General features: G+C 40.5%; 1 protein-coding gene across 2 annotated transcripts in view; it reads right to left on the bottom strand.

Annotated features, from left to right (window-relative positions):
• The window catches only part of PIK3CB (phosphatidylinositol-4,5-bisphosphate 3-kinase catalytic subunit beta), an 869,120-nt gene that overhangs the window by 415,662 nt on the left and 436,271 nt on the right, over positions 1-17,187 (bottom strand). For both annotated transcript variants that reach the window (XM_053709855.1, XM_053709854.1), the window contains one exon: positions 8,396-8,621. In XM_053709855.1, the coding sequence (XP_053565830.1) occupies positions 8,396-8,621 (226 nt within the window). The remainder of the gene's footprint in view (positions 1-8,395; positions 8,622-17,187) is intronic.

Genomic DNA, 17,187 nt, shown 5'->3' with positions numbered 1-17,187 from the left:
ATTTGAAATCACTTAAAACAAGTTTTCATGGAAATGAACTAGCTGTGCATGCTGTGTGCCTGGGATTGATATGGGGCTGGTTATCTGCAGCTCTGGGTTTGGTTTATTCCTGAGTTGTGCCACAAAGCTGTCAGAGTGCTGGGGAGAGGGATCACATAGAAGAATGTCTTTACAGCTCCCAGATGCACAAAGAATTAAGCAATGCCGGAAACATCAGTACGTCTGGAACCACTAGGAACCTGCACCGTTTCACCTGCTCCTTGCTGCTAGTTTTACTTTAGTGTTATGAAGTATTAACTCTTTCATAAACTGAATAAAATAAATATATTATTATTATCTAAAAGAGCATAACATAGCTGGCCCCTCTCAGATTAGATCTTTGTAGTTGTTTCTAACCATGGATGTCTAATCTGTGCACTAAATTCCCAGTGTCAAGAATGCATATAAATTCCCTTAAAATGTAATCCAAGGCATCATCTTGCATTGGCACACAATTTGTACTTGCAGGTCTTGCTACTGAGCAGTTTGCTATTCCTACAAAGTGACTCTTGTCGTGCCATGCGTGACATATGGGGGTAGTCTATGACTCCCAGAAGATAGTGCATTACCCCACCAAGCATAAAATCCTATATTCTCACTGCTCCATCACTCAAGCTCCTTGGATAACTGAAAACCACTAAAAGCTTATATGTGCATGAAACCTGGCAACTTAGGTACAGCCCTGTAAGTCTAAGCTATCGGCTCCAAGTCATTACTGATCAATTCAGAGAACAAACCGAGTTGGGTAGTTATGCTTTCAACATTATTCAGTCCCTAAAGCCAAATCATTTGAGATACAGTATTTAAGTCCTTACAAGCTTATTGCCATCTGCATTGTTTGGGATCTATACCAGGTTATCTCCTTTTCATAGCCATCCACCACACTCTAAGCACTATCATTGACCTAGCTCCAGTGAGCAGGCCTTCCTTTACCCACTCTCCCTCTCACTGGCTAAGCTTCAATACTATAATATGTTCCTCTCTATTGCCCTAAACACAGGTGTCAGCAACCTTGGTTCTCAAGTTGTTTTTGAACTACATTTCCCATGATGCAAATACATTCTTTATGCTGTCTTAATATCATGGGAAATGTAGTTCCAAAACATCATGCGAGCCAAGGTTGCTGACCTCTGCTCTAACCCAACCCCTCTAACAAACTGTGCCTGTCTTTTTTACCACAAAGACATCCTTTTGCTGGATGCATGTTAGAACTGATTGATCTGTCCATGTGTTTTTTTATTTCTGTATTTATTTTCTTTATAGTCTAATTGTTTAAATTTTAAAATGTACAGATGTTTGTAAGATTTTGTACATTTATATTTTTATGTAGTTAAAGGGACACTAAACAAACTAAACTAAAAGATTAGTCTAATAATTTTATGATTTTTTAAATTATATTATTATATATATGTATATACATATATACTGTACATACACACACACACACATATATATATATATATATATATATATATATATATAACGTAGCAGAGATGTGCACTCTCACCTTCAAAACATCTGCCAGGGTGCTAGTGGATATTCACAACAGCAGAAAAGAAAACTTGCACTCACTGGATTTTTTAAAACTTAATTTTACTGTGACCGTGTTACGCTTCGGGGATAATGTATCCCCTTCCTCAGACACATGTAATACAAACTGAAATACATTTATAACCAAACAAGAAATAAACCCCACCCCTAATTAGACAAAAAACCCGCCAAGGTAACCACTAAGTCATCATAACAATAATAGTGTTATTTAAACAAACTCTCTGAGTATCTATTGTTCATAGTGAAAGGGACTCAAAGAAATAAGGAGAAGCAAAAAAACATGAAATACATACAAAGAGGAATATGCATGACCTCACTCAAACACAAACAGATATCCCAAAAAACGATATCCCAAAAACATACGTTTCGTATAGGGACCGCAATACAATAGGTGCTAAACAGTATAGTTGGCAATAAAACAATTAAAGAACAATATATTGCATTAAACCAGTAGCACAACTTACCCCCTACATATATTGGGATCACCTGCAGACAAAATAGCAGCCACCGGAGCAACTCCGCTCTGTTCGTAATCCAGGAAGAAACACACTGACACTATGCGTCACAGGGTAGGCAACAGCCAATCACCCTGCGGCTATCAGGTTGTCCATAGGGAAATCACCAGGATATGCTGACTATAGATCGCAATAACTGTCGCCCCAGAAATAATAAAATGCGGCTAATGCATACGTATGGAATACTGTCATATGATGGTAATAGATAATTTATCCATTTCATCCCTGTGGTTGTCTTACTGACAAGCTGACAGCCACATATATCCCTACATAGTCCCTTGTAGGGATATACATAGGGCCTCTGTGATTGTCGTTGTTATTATTTTTAGTCACCTTTTGGCCTATCTATGTACCCTGGTTTTTTGGTCTTATTGTTACCGATTAAGGTTTTTTTGTCATCTTTCCTAGCTTATAATAGGTGGCTAGTGAGAACGCCACATTATACAGGGTGTGCCCTAGTGTTGCTCTGGCTAAAACTTAATCTTGAACATATTTTAGAGCATTATGAGACCGTTTGGGTCTCAATTAGAATTTCCCTTAGTTATCCTCCTACACTTCTATCTGGTGCATCTTATGTTAGATTAAGAGCTATACGCTAGTTCCCCAGAGCAGCATAATATTTTTAATAGTTGTTTATGGCCATTACTATTGAGGTAGGGTTGAATATCAGACTCTTAATTGTACTATATATGTATGTAAGCTTTAGCTTGCTCGTGTACTTGGTGATTGGTTGATATTGTCCATGTGACTTTCCGTGCTCCCGGTCTATGGACTGATAGGAGTTCTGCCAGTGGCTGTCAGCTTGTCAGTAAGACAACCACAGGGATGAAATGGATAAATTATCTATTACCATCATATGACAGTATTCCATATGTACGCGTTAGCCGCATTTTATTATTTCTGGGGCGACAGTTATTGTGATCTACAGTCAGCATATCCTGGTGATTTCCCTATGACAACCTGATAGCCGCAAGGTGATTGGCTATTGCCTACCCTGTGACCTATAGTGTCACAGTGTGTTACTTCCTGGAATACGAATGGAGCGGAGTTGCTCCGGTGGCTGATATTTTGTCTGCAGGGGTACCCAATATATGTAGGGGGTAAGTTGTGCTACTGGTTTAACGCAATATATTGTTCTTTAATTGTTTTGTTGCCAACTATACTGTTTAGCACCTAACCTATTGCGGTCCCTAAGCGAAACGTATGTTTTTTGGATATCGTTTTTTGTGATATCTGTTTGTGTTTGAGTGAGGTCATGCATATTCCTCTTTGTATGTGTTTAATGCTTTTTGCCTCTCCTTCTTATTTCTTTGAGTCACTTTACTATGAACAATATATACTCAGACAGTTTGTTTGGTTATAAATGTATTTCAGTTTGTATCACATGTGTCTGAGGAAGGGGATACATTATCCCCGAAACATAACACGGTCAAAGTAAAATTAAGTTTTAAAAAATCCAGTGAGTGCAAGTTTTCTTTTCTGCTGTTGTATATATATATATATATATATATATATATATATATATATATATATATATATATATATACACACACACACACACACATATATACATACACACAACAATATTTAATGTCCAGAAACAACTGCCTGAAGGACTTTCCTACCAAATGCTGCTTCAAAAGAGGCAAAAACTTAAAAATGGTAAAAGGTATGTATGTAAGGAAGACCAAGTAGCTGTCTTGCAAATTTGATCAACAGATGCCTCATTATTAAAAAAAAGAAGTAACCTAGTAGAATGGGCAGTAATACATTTAGGAGGAGACTGCCCATTCTCCAAGTAAGCCTTATGAATCAAAAGCTTCAACCAGGAGGCTAACTGAACGGCTATAGCCTTCTGACCCCTAATAGGACCAGAAAATATCCTTAGTAGCCTGCAATTAGAACTTTAAAGCTTTGACAACTTCTAAATTATGGAGAATCCTCTCCTTAGAATATTGTCAGAAGAAACCACTTTAGGCAAAAAATCAAATGGCTCTCAAAACTGCCATATCCTGATGAAAAACAGGAGGCTCAAAGTAAAGACCAGACAACTCCAAAATTCTTCTAAAAAAAGAAATGGCCAAAAGAAACAGAACCTCCAAAGAGAAAAGCTGAATATCCAAATTATGCATAGGTTCAAAAGGAAAACCCTGCACAACCCTCAATACTACATTATGGTTCCCTGGAGGAGAAATCAGCTTAATCACTGGCTTAATCCTGATTAACGCCAGAACAAATTTAGCAATCTTTTTGTGAAATCTGAGTTGAAATCTGGCCCTTTAAAGAACTGGTAGAAAAACCATCATCCAAACCATCCTGAATTAACTGAAGAATACTAGGAATTCTAAAAGAGTGCCAATTTAAACCATGATCCACACACCAAGAAATAAAGGCCTTCCAAACCTTTAGATAAATCTTCCTTGTCACATGTTTACGGGCCTGAATCAAAGCCTCAAACACTGAATCAGAAAAACCTACCTAACTTAAAACTAAGAGTTGAATTTCCAAGCCATCAAGTTAATGGACCTGGAGACAGAAGGTTGTGACACAAAGGAAGAAGCCACGGAGGACAAAAGGACGAAACAGACAAAACATCCAAGGAGCTACTAGAGCAACCACAAATTATGCCTGAGGATCCCTGTACTTTGCAAAGTACCTGGGAAGCTTGTTGTTCAACTGAGAAGCCATCAGATCTATTTCTAGAGGACTCAACAAATTCAAAATCTGACTAAAAACTTCCATATGATGAGACCACTCACCTGGATGAAGAGATTGGAGACTGAGAAAATCTGCTTCCCAATTGGAATATGTACTGCAGAGAATTGAACAAATATTGTTCTCTGCCAAAGACAGAATTCGGGTCACTTTCCTCATCGCCAGGGAACTGCGAGTTCCCCATTGATGATTGATATAGGCCACTGACATTGTCTGACTGGAAAAGCAGATAAGTCTTTTTTCAGAAGAGGCCAATTCTGAAGAGTCCTGAAAATTCAAGAAGTTCTAGAACATTTATCGGTAACCTTGCCTGAACCCGACAGCACAATAAGTACTTTGACAAGACAAGAACTAGTTGGAAAAAAACTAGACGCACTAAATAAAGATCCTACGTGTGCGAAAACCAAAGCGCTAAAAAATGCAGACACCCATATGTCTAAGCAGGGCACAACAGAACTCACTACATGCATGCGCACGTAAACTAACCTGATGCCCACTAAACAAAATAAAGGACCACTCGATGCAGTAGAATTGCATAATGAACTAACTATTGCATAATTAACTAATCATCAAAAGTGGGGTCCAGACCTCAGGTTTGCTTTTCTTTTCATATACCAGAATTCACTATCTTAAGTTTTAAGTAATATCATATCTCATTAGGTTATCACTTTGTGTACACACACTTGGCTTACTTATCTTATATCTGTCTGGAAAACCAAAGCTCAATACTTAGACAGAACAATGGAAAATTATCATTTAATTACTTAACTATACTGCACCCCACTAAGAGTGTAACTTCTTCTGATGCATGTGTTTACTTAGGCTATTCAATGGCTGAGACTCCAGTATACAAACTTTTACTATAGGTGGGAATACCACAGGCTAAATCAGCTATTTCAAATGCCAAAATAGGGGTAAAAAAGCTACTTGTAAACAATTTGATACACTCCAGCAGGTAAAATGGATCATTGGGAACAATTTAAAGAGGAGGAAAAAATGTGAGTCGACTATCTGGATAAGAAGATTCAAACTGCTTTGAAAAGCCTTCTCTAAAGAATCTTCTTAAATCTTAATCAGAAAGGTGGTCACACCTCAAAATAAGCTATACTAATAGCTGGTTAAAACATATAACATGCCTATAGAAATGCTCTTCAGAGAAAAAACCCTAGGCTATCCCTAGTGACTTTAAAAGATGTAGTATGCTCTGAAGGGACAGCAGAAGCATAAGGAGATCTATACATGCTAAGGCACTGTGGCTGAGCTTTGTAGCAACCCAAGGGTTGCAGGTTCGATCCCCGGCGAGATCCACTCAGCCTTTCATCCTTCTGAGGTCGATAAAATGAGCAGCGCCTTGAGACCCTTATGGGTGATTAGCCGCGCTTTACAAGTACCCAATACATACATACATACATAGCTGTGCTGGTGGAGAAATAGGAGTTAACTTACAGAAAAAGCATTTAAATAAGTGCTCAGAGGATCTAATCGCTAAATAATGCAATTGAACAGGTACCTAAGCAGTTTAGTGTAACAAGAAGGGAAGAGCAATAAAAACCACAATTATACAATAAGGAATACTTTGAGATTCAAGCACACACATAATAATCCCCGGCTCTAGAATGATTTTGAAAATCTTACCCCCTCCTGAGCATCTCTGAAGAACTCAGCAAGAATGAAAGTCAAGACATTTTGAAAAAAAAAGAAATGGGGGTTTATTGTGCAGCAGGAAAACAAGATAACTTTTTCCATGCTCAACTTCAGGAGAGCTAACTTAAAAAACATATAGCTGATAAGAGCGCTACTTGAAACAATACTGTGGCACAGTAACGCGGAACAACTTCTTCTGCGCTTATGTAAGATGCCAGTGCTTGAACAATAAATGATAGCATGTACCTATAACTGCTTCCCTTAAAGACAAAAGTGGACTCGCTATACAGAAAAAACTTCTGCAGCACAACAAGCAAAAACGCCTCAGAAGAGAGATAACTGCTTCCAATATAACAAATAGCCGATAATAATACAAACACTAAACTTAAATGCTAAACATTGAAAAATAAAGTGTGTACTTGACTCAGAGGATCATATTGCTCTCCCTAGTCTCTAAAACTAAGAAAGACTGTAATCTTTCATAAGATCTAAAGTGTAAATGTCGGCTATACTTTTGTCCCCTGGCTATGATGTGACATTGTAAATGTACCTGCTAATAGTCTGTGGTCTATGTGAGTACAAATATTATACTTACCTGTCAAGCACCCAAATCCACTGTATTCACCAACTGCAGAGATGACTGCTTTCAGTAGATAGCACATCCAGTGCTGAGCACATTACAGCAGAGGATATGTGTGGAGTATATTGACGACCGAACAGGAGGCGGCTAGGGACCTGTCCCTGCGACACCTGTGGCAGACTTGTAACTCCTTCACTGGGAGCAATTGTGTCACTACCCCATACTCCCATCTCCCCTCTAACTCTCGACATCAGTTCTCTGAGGGGGAAAACGGGTCAAATCAGTCTGAGAACCCCTCTAAATAAATATTCAGAAGCATCTCAACTCTTCATTCACCTCCTGGAAGGCAAAGATTATACTGGCATACCAGTGAGGTGGAAGGGATGAAGGGCTTTTAAAAGTTTTGGGTATCTTTCCCACCTCCTAGTGGCTTGGAAGTTAACTCCATGAGTAATGGATTGTGGACTCTCACCCCCTTATGAAAGAAAAACAAAATGTATGCTTACCAGATACATTACTTTCTTTCCTGGCAGGGAGAGTCCACAACTTCATTCCTTAATGTTGGGAATATCAGCACCTGGCCACCAGGAGGAGGCAAAGACACCCCAGTCAAAGGCTATAAATATCCCTCCTACTTCCCCTATCCCCCCAGTCATTCGGCAGAGGGAACAAGGAAAAGCAGGAGAAACATTAGGGTATAGAGGTGCCAGAAGAAAAAATTTAACGTGAAGCCAACAAAAAAAGAAGCACTAACGAGCGGGGTCATGGACTCTCCCTGGCAGGGAGAGTCCACAACTTCATTCCTTACTGTTGGGAACCAATACCCAAGCTCCAGAGGACACCAAATGAAAATCAGGAGGAAAAAAACAAAAAGAAAATAAAGGCTGAACTTAAACTGAGGGCACCATAGCCTGTAATACCTTTCACCCAAAGGTCGCTTCAGCTGAAGACAAAAGATCAAACTTGTAACATTTTGAAAAAAGTATATAAGGATGACCAGGTAGCCGCCTTACAAATCTGATCCATAGAGGCTTCGATCTTAAAAGCCCAGGAGGAAGCAAATGCTTTAGGAGAATGTGACGTGATCCTCTCAGGAGGTTGTTGTCCCGTTAACTCATAAGCTAATCGGATGACACTCCTCAACCACAATGATAAGGAAGTCATAGTGGCCTTCTGGCCCTTGCACTTACCCGCATAAAGAACAAATAAGGGTTGGGTCTTTTATATTGAAAAAAAAAACATTTTCAGTACTGTGTCTGTTTTAGTCGTTTTAAATGTATAGAAGAAGCAAAAAAAAAATCTAATACAGTCCCTTAGTTGAATAGGTAAGACAACCTTGTTCTATATTTACCTTTCCCTATCAGGACACCGATTTTGGAATCTAACTTTTCAGCAGGGTTACAGCTCCTCGACACCAACTTTAAAACAGGCAGGAAAGGCCGCACATCACATAGTCGTCGAGTCTCATCTTCTAGTTCCTCATGTACAGCAGTCTGGTTGATGCACTCAAACATATAGGAGTCAATCTCAAGGAGCAGATGAAAGAGAGGGTAGTTCTGTGCATGCTTCCATAGGAGCTGTGAAAACACAAACATGAAACGTCAGAGTAAAATTAAATCCTAGAACACGTACATAGAAAATGAACTAGAATTAGTAAGTGCAACGGACATACTCCATAAATAAGTAAAATGGAGAAGTCATGGTCTCAGAGTCAATACATTACACAGTTTTCTCTTTGGCTCATGACTAAGTACAGGGCCTGGTCTACTGATCAATAACATGTGACGGTCTTGTTCTCTTTAATACCTGTATTTTTTTACATTATTACTAAAGGCAAGACAAGCTCTTAGGGTCAACCTCATGGGAAACATCTGTTGTGTGGTCAGCAATATATGAGCAAATAAAAGATGCTGGTCTGGTTCCCTGATTAAGAATAACACAAACTGGTGTATTGGTCATAATAAAGTGAAGAAATAGAGGTAAGCATGTCCACTGCATATAAAGTAGAGTGACTTTTTTTTACATTGCAAATTAAAATAACTTCTCATTTAGTCAGTATAAAAACAAGAAATGTTCCTTAGGTAAGTACAAAGGGTGATTCAAGCACATGGTGACCCTTCCTCTTTGGGTTAGGACAAATAGAAAAAATATCCCTTGTCAACATAAGAAATTACTTCTGTGTCAGTACTAAAGGGGATCTCAATTTATGGTAATATAGCACACTATGTATCAGAACGAAGAAGAAAGTCTCAGGGATTTGTATACAGGATACTAATAAGGGCAATCCCTATATCTAAGGTTGTGAAATTATCCAACTGTAAACTTTTCCTTCTTCAATATAGGCCCTGGCTAAAGAGCCTGAAGAATCGCTCAAAGTTCCAGAATGTTGATTGTAACCTTGCCTCTAGAGGAGACCAAACTCTTTGCACTCTTAGAGAAACCCAGACTGCCCCCCAGCCTAAGAGACTGGCGTCAATCACGATAGACCAACACTGACGAAGGAAGGATGTCCCAAGGGTCAAAGAAAGACTTTGTGTCCTCAAGAAAACGATTGTCTGATGGAGAAATCCAAAGCAATCTGTTATTCCAAATGTATATAATTCTTTCACCACTGAGGTAGCATAGATAATTAAAGGGGTCTTAAGTGAAGAGAGGCAAAAAGGAACTGCGTCTGAAGCAGCTACCATAAGACCCACCGCATCCATGTTCTGAGCTACTGATGGAAATGGAGCCCTTTTGTAGAGAGAGACACGCCCTCTTAATCTTTATTTAGTGAAGTTCCATCAGGAATTAGATGCATAAGGATTGAGTCTATTGTGACTCCGCAAGGCTGAGCGACGGCGCCTGAACCAGGATGTCGTCCAGGTAAGGCGCCACCGCAATGCCCCTGGATCTGGCCACTGCAAGTAGTGCCCCCAGAACCTTCGTGTAGACTCTCTGGGCCATCGCCAGACCAAAAGGAAGGGCCACAAACTGGAAGCATTGGTCCAGAAACGCAAATCTTAGGAACCTGAAGTGGTCCCTGTGTATTGGCACATGAAGGTAAGCGTCCTTCATGTTTATAGTCGTCATGAACTGTCCCCTTTAAACTAGGGGCAGAATAGATCTGATCATTTCCATTTTGAACAATGAAACACTCAGAAACTTGTTTAAACACTTTAGGTCTAGAATCGGGCGGAACGTGCCCTCCTTCTTTGGAACCACAAAAAAGGTTGGAATAGTACCCTAGACCCCTCTCTGCTAGGGGTACTGGTACAATAACCCCAAGAGAGGCGAGATCTCTCACACACGCTAGAAAGGCCTCTCTCTTCTCTGGTCTTGAAGACAGGTGTGACAGGAGGAATCTGCCCTCGGGCGGATGGGAACTGAACCCTATCCTGTAACCCTGGGAGACCACTTCTAGAACCGGAGACCGGTCGGGGGGCTTAGACTTGTTCCAAGATTGAGCTGGCTTCCAAGATCCCTTGGACTGGTCCGCTTTTGCGGCGGGTTGCTGGCGCTAGGCCTTGTCCGTACGAAAAGGGATGCAAAGTAGATCCTTTAGGTTTAGCCTTCTTATCCTGCGGTAGGAAAGCTCCCTTGCCTCCCGTAACCATGGATATAATCGAATCCAATCCTGGACCAAACAGGATCTTTCCTTGAAAAGGCAAGGACAACAGCCGTGCCTTAGAGGTCATGTCCGCAGACCAAGATTTTAGCCACTGTGCACTAAAACAGAAAAACCTAACACCTTAGCATTCAGGCGAATAATTTTCATATTGGAATCACAGATTCTTCTCCTGTATCTCGTTGATGGATGTCTCCCCCTTGACTATTTCACACAGAGATTCACACCAATATGTCGCAGCTCCAGCAACCACCGCAGCGGCCGCTGCTGGCTGAAAAACAAACCCTGTGTGCTGAAACATTTTTCTCAACGTGTTTTCCTGCTCTTTATCCATGGGCTCTTTAAACAACAAACTATCCTCGAGGGGAATAGTCGTCCCCTTTCGCGAGCGTAGAGATAGCCCCATCCACCTTAGGGATGGTCCCCCACAGCTCCAGCTGAGAGTCTGGAATGGAGAACAGTTTTTTAAAGGAAGAAGAAGGGGAAAAGGAAGAACCTAATAGCTCCCATTCGTTCTTAATAATATTAGCCATCTTAATGGGAACCGGGAAAGACTGAGGTACTACACTGTCCTCGTATATCTTGTCAAGCTTAGGAATCGCAGGTTCCTCCAGTATCTTAGGTTCCGGAAACTCCAGAGTAGCAAGCACCTGCAGTAGCAGAAAGCTAAAATTCTCTATCCTAAACCTATAACCAGGCTCCTCTGCCACCGGACGTTTAGATGACACGGGTTCCGACCCAGAAGGGGCCTCCTCCAAAGAGTCAGAGTAGGCCTCGTCCTTGTATAAAGCCTCTGGATCTCCCATCGACAAGGACAAATCCTGGGCCGAGCCGCTATGATAAACCCTACTCTTGCGCTTAGCAGAACATGGAAAGGCATGGATTACTTTTGAAACCGCCGATTCCAGTTGGTCTGACGGCCAACGAATCTCTCCCGAAGGAGTAACGGTTGGACCCACGGGGCGCTGCATGTGCACTCGGAGATGAATGTAGGGAATGCACCTCCCTGGACGAAGAACCCTCAGAGGTGGACGGCTCAGAAGTACTAGCCATCCGTTTACTTTTAGATGTTGTAACTTTATCAAGGCATGTGGAACATAGTTGAGCAGGCTGATCTACCAGAACCTCCTCATAATAAACAAAGGAAGGGGACTTTATTAAGGAAGGAGAGCCTTCCAATGCGTCAGAGTCCTCCATCGCTTGCGCGCTTAGTTAAACTAACTTTATTTATTAAAAAGGCACCTTTATACCACCAATGGCCGGGGCACTCACCACCTCCTAGGACCCGGACTACAGAAACCACTATGTCTCCTGTGCCACAGATCAACAAGAAGGATAGATAGCCAAACCCAGTCGCATGGAATGCCTAGCAGGACCGCCCCTGCACTAGGGAAAAACGCGCCAAAAATGGCCGCGCAAGTTTCCGCAATTAACCTGAACGTTCCACATATTGCCAGAGCCTCATCTCGCACATAGCGCAGCAATGACACAATAAACAATATCATGTATAAACCCCCTCTGTTAAATAATCTCCCTTCCAGGAATATTAACCCTTGATTCTGTAAAGATAAATAGGCGCCACACTGTGACCCTGTCTTTTATGTTATCATTATGAAAAAAAAATGAAACGATCTTACCAGAACACCGTGGATGGACTACAGACCATAAATCCTCCCCTGGAAACAAAAAAGAAACAACTCTTATTTCTGCATTTAAAGGGACACTAGAAATAAGTGACTTATGGCAAGCCCGAGATTATACGTGCTTGTCTAAATCGCATCATACCCTATCCAGGATAGATAACTTCTTAGTCTAACCCTCTTTAAATGCTGATATCCCACTGATTGAGATTTCTACAGTGACCATATCGGACTATGCCCCTATTTGGCTGCTACTTCAATCTACCCTCCACAAAGCTAACCATTTGTTCCAGAAATTGTTTAAACTTTATGCTCTTGATAAAGGCTTCTTTTATCCAAAACACGTTGAGCTGTATTTTAAATAAAACCTGAAGCTGCACCTGAAGACACCTTTGTGATGATTTTAATAAAAGGCTTATTTTAACTGCAATATTGTGAGTATAACCAGTTTGTGCGCCTACCACACTGTCTGAAATCTGCTACACTATTGTGAGCTCTTATTTGGAAAGTGAAAGCAACAAAGTTGACTCAGAGTACATGGGCAGCTTTGTTCCCTGGAGGTGACACAGTGCTGCCATATTCAACACTTTCTCCTCCACAAAGAGCCTGCAGAAACCCCCCCTATTTGACACAAAAACATAATTTATGTAAGAACTTACCTGATAAATTCATTTCTTTCATATTAGCAAGAGTCCATGAGCTAGTGACGTATGGGATATACATTCCTACCAGGAGGGGCAAAGTTTCCCAAACCTCAAAATGCCTATAAATACACCCCTCACCACACCCACAATTCAGTTTAACGAATAGCCAAGAAGTGGGGTGATAAAAAAGTGCGAAAGCATATAAAATAAGGAATTGGAATAATTGTGCTTTATACAAAATCATAACCACCACAAAAAAAGGGCGGGCCTCATGGACTCTTGCTAATATGAAAGAAATGAATTTATCAGGTAAGTTCTTACATAAATTATGTTTTCTTTCATGTAATTAGCAAGAGTCCATGAGCTAGTGACGTATGGGATAATGACTACCCAAGAAGTGGATCTTTCCACACAAGAGTCACTAGAGAGGGAGGGATAAAATAAAGACAGCCAATTCCTGCTGAAAATAATCCACACCCAAAATAAAGTTTAACGAAAAACATAAGCAGAAGATTCAAACTGAAACCGCTGCCTGAAGTACTTTTCTACCAAAAACTGCTTCAGAAGAAGAAAAAACATAAAAATGGTAGAATTTAGTAAAAGTATGCAAAGAGGACCAAGTCGCTGCTTTGCAGATCTGGTCAACCGAAGCTTCATTCCTAAACGCCCAGGAAGTAGAAACTGACCTAGTAGAATGAGCTGTAATTCTCTGAGGCGGAGTTTTACCCGACTCAACATAGGCAAGATGAATTAAAGATTTCAACCAAGATGCCAAAGAAATGGCAGAAGCTTTCTGGCCTTTTCTAGAACCGGAAAAGATAACAAATAGACTAGAAGTCTTACGAAAAGATTTCGTAGCTTCAACATAATATTTCAAAGCTCTAACAACATCCAAAGAATGCAACGATTTCTCCTTAGAATTCTTAGGATTAGGACATAATGAAGGAACCACAATTTCTCTACTAATGTTGTTGGAATTCACAACTTTAGGTAAAAATTCAAAAGAAGTTCGCAACACCGCCTTATCCTGATGAAAAATCAGAAAAGGAGACTCACAAGAAAGAGCAGATAATTCAGAAACTCTTCTGGCAGAAGAGATGGCCAAAAGGAACAAAACTTTCCAAGAAAGTAATTTAATGTCCAATGAATGCATATGTTCAAACGGAGGAGCTTGAAGAGCTCCCAGAACCAAATTCAAACTCCAAGGAGGAGAAATTGACTTAATGACAGGTTTTATACGAACCAAAGCTTGTACAAAACAATGAATATCAGGAAGAATAGCAATCTTTCTGTGAAAAAGAACAGAAAGAGCAGAGATTTGTCCTTTCAAAGAACTTGCGGACAAACCCTTATCTAAACCATCCTGAAGGAACTGTAAAATTCTCGGTATTCTAAAAGAATGCCAGGAAAAATGATGAGAAAGACACCAAGAAATATAAGTCTTCCAGACTCTATAATATATCTCTCGAGATACAGATTTACGAGCCTGTAACATAGTATTAATCACAGAGTCAGAGAAACCTCTTTGACCAAGAATCAAGCGTTCAATCTCCATACCTTTAAATTTAAGGATTTCAGATCCTGATGGAAAAAAGGACCTTGTGACAGAAGGTCTGGTCTTAACGGAAGAGTCCACGGTTGGCAAGAGGCCATCCGGACAAGATCCGCATACCAAAACCTGTGAGGCCATGCCGGAGCTACCAGCAGAACAAACTAGCATTCCTTCAGAATCTTGGAGATTACTCTTGGAAGAAGAACTAGAGGCGGAAAGATATAGGCAGGATGATACTTCCAGGGAATTGATAATGCATCCACTGCCTCCGCCTGAGGATCCCGGGATCTGGACAGATACCTGGGAAGTTTCTTGTTTAGATGGGACGCCATCAGATCTATTTCTGGAAGTTCCCACATTTGAACAAACTGAAGAAATACCTCTGGGTGAAGAGACCATTTGCCCGGATGCAACGTTTGGCGACTGAGATAATCCGCTTCCCAATTGTCTACACCTGGAATATGAACCGCAGAGATTAGACAGGAGCTGGATTCCGCCCAAACCAAAATTCGAGATACTTCTTTCATAGCCAGAGGACTGTGAGTCCCTCCTTGATGATTGATGTATGCCACAGTTGTGACATTGTCTGTCTGAAAACAAATGAACGATTCTCTCTTCAGAAGAGGCCAAAACTGAAGAGCTCTGAAAATTGCACGGAGTTCCAAAATATTGATCGGTAATCTCACCTCCTGAGATTCCCAAACTCCTTGTGCCGTCAGAGATCCCCACACAGCTCCCCAACCTGTGAGACTTGCATCTGTTGAAATTACAGTCCAGGTCGGAAGCACAAAAGAAGCCCCCTGAATTAAACGATGGTGATCTGTCCACCATGTTAGAGAGTGTCGAACAATCGGTTTTAAAGATATTAATTGAGATATCTTCGTGTAATCCTTGCACCATTGCTTCAGCATACAGAGCTGAAGAGGTCGCATGTGAAAACGAGCAAAGGGGATCGCGTCCGATGCAGCAGTCATAAGACCTAGAATTTCCATGCATAAGGCTACCGAAGGGAATGATTATGACTGAAGGTTTCGACAAGCTGTAATCAATTTAAAACGTCTCTTGTCTGTTAAAGACAGAGTCATGGACACTGAATCCATCTGGAAACCCAGAAAGGTTACCTTTGTCTGAGGAATCAAAGAACTTTTTGGTAAATTGATCCTCCAACCATGATCTTGAAGAAACAACACAAGTCGATTCGTATGAGATTCTGCTAAATGTAAAGACTGAGCAAGTACCAAGATATCGTCCAAATAAGGAAATACCACAATACCCTGTTCTCTGATTACAGACAACAGGGCACCGAGAACCTTTGTAAAAATTCTTGGAGCTGTAGCTAGGCCAAACGGCAGAGCCACAAACTGGTAATGCTTGTCTAGGAAAGAGAATCTCAGAAACTGATAGTGATCTGGATGAATCGGAATATGCAGATATGCATCCTGTAAATCTATTGTGGACATATAATTCCCTTGCTGAACAAAAGGTAAGATAGTCCTTACAGTTACCATCTTGAACGTTGGTATCCTTACATAACGATTCAATATTTTTAGATCCAGAACTGGTCTGAAGGAATTCTCCTTCTTTGGTACAATGAAGAGATTTTAATAAAACCCCATCCCCTGTTCCGAAACTGGAACTGGCATAATTACTCCAGTCAACTCTAGATCTGAAACACATTTCAGAAATGCTTGAGCTTTTACTGGATTTACTGGGACACGGGAAAGAAAAAATCTCTTTGCAGGAGGTCTCAACTTGAAACAAATTCTGTACCCTTCTGAAACAATGCTCTGAATCCAAAGATTGTGAACAGAATTGACCCAAATTTCTTTGAAAAAACGTAACCTGCCCCCTACCAGCTGAGCTGGAATGAGGGCCGCACCTTCATGTGGACTTAGAAGCAGGCTTTGCCTTTCTAGCTGGCTTGGATTTATTCCAGACTGGAGATGGTCTCCAAACTGAAACTGCTCCTGAGGATGAAGGATCAGGCTTTTGTTCTTTGTTGAAACGAAAGGAACGAAAACGATTATTAGCCCTGTTTTTACCTTTAGATTTTTTATCCTGTGGTAAAAAAGTTCCTTTCCCACCAGTAACAGTTGAAATAATGGAATCCAACTGAGAACCAAATAATTTGTTACCCTGGAAAGAAATGGAAAGTAAAGTTGATTTAGAAGCCATATCAGCATTCCAAGTTTTAAGCCATAAAGCTCTTCTAGCTAAAATAGCTAGAGACATAAACCTGACATCAACTCTGATAATATCAAAAATGGCATCACAGATAAAATTATTAGCATGTTGAAGAAGAATAATAATATCATGAGAATCACGATGTGTTACTTGTTGCGCTAAAGTTTCCAACCAAAAAGTTGAAGCTGCAGCAACATCAGCCAAAGATATAGCAGGTCTAAGAAGATTACCTGAACACAGATAAGCTTTTCTTAGAAAGGACTCCATTTTCCTATCTAGAGGATCCTTAAACGAAGTACCATCTGACGTAGGAATAGTAGTACGTTTAGCAAGGGTAGAAATAGCCCCATCAACTTTAGGGATCTTGTCCCAAAATTCTAATCTGTCAGGCGGCACAGGATATAATTGCTTAAAACGTTTAGAAGGAGTAAATGAATTACCCAAATTATCCCATTCTTTGGAAATTACTGCAGAAATAGCATCAGGGACAGGAAAAACTTCTGGAATAACTACAGG

This window comes from Bombina bombina, chromosome 4 (genome assembly GCF_027579735.1).
Source record: "Bombina bombina isolate aBomBom1 chromosome 4, aBomBom1.pri, whole genome shotgun sequence".
NCBI classification, from domain to species: domain Eukaryota; kingdom Metazoa; phylum Chordata; class Amphibia; order Anura; family Bombinatoridae; genus Bombina; species Bombina bombina.
The sequence above is the reverse complement of the archived record's forward strand: the minus strand, read 5'-3'. Positions and strand labels throughout refer to the sequence as shown.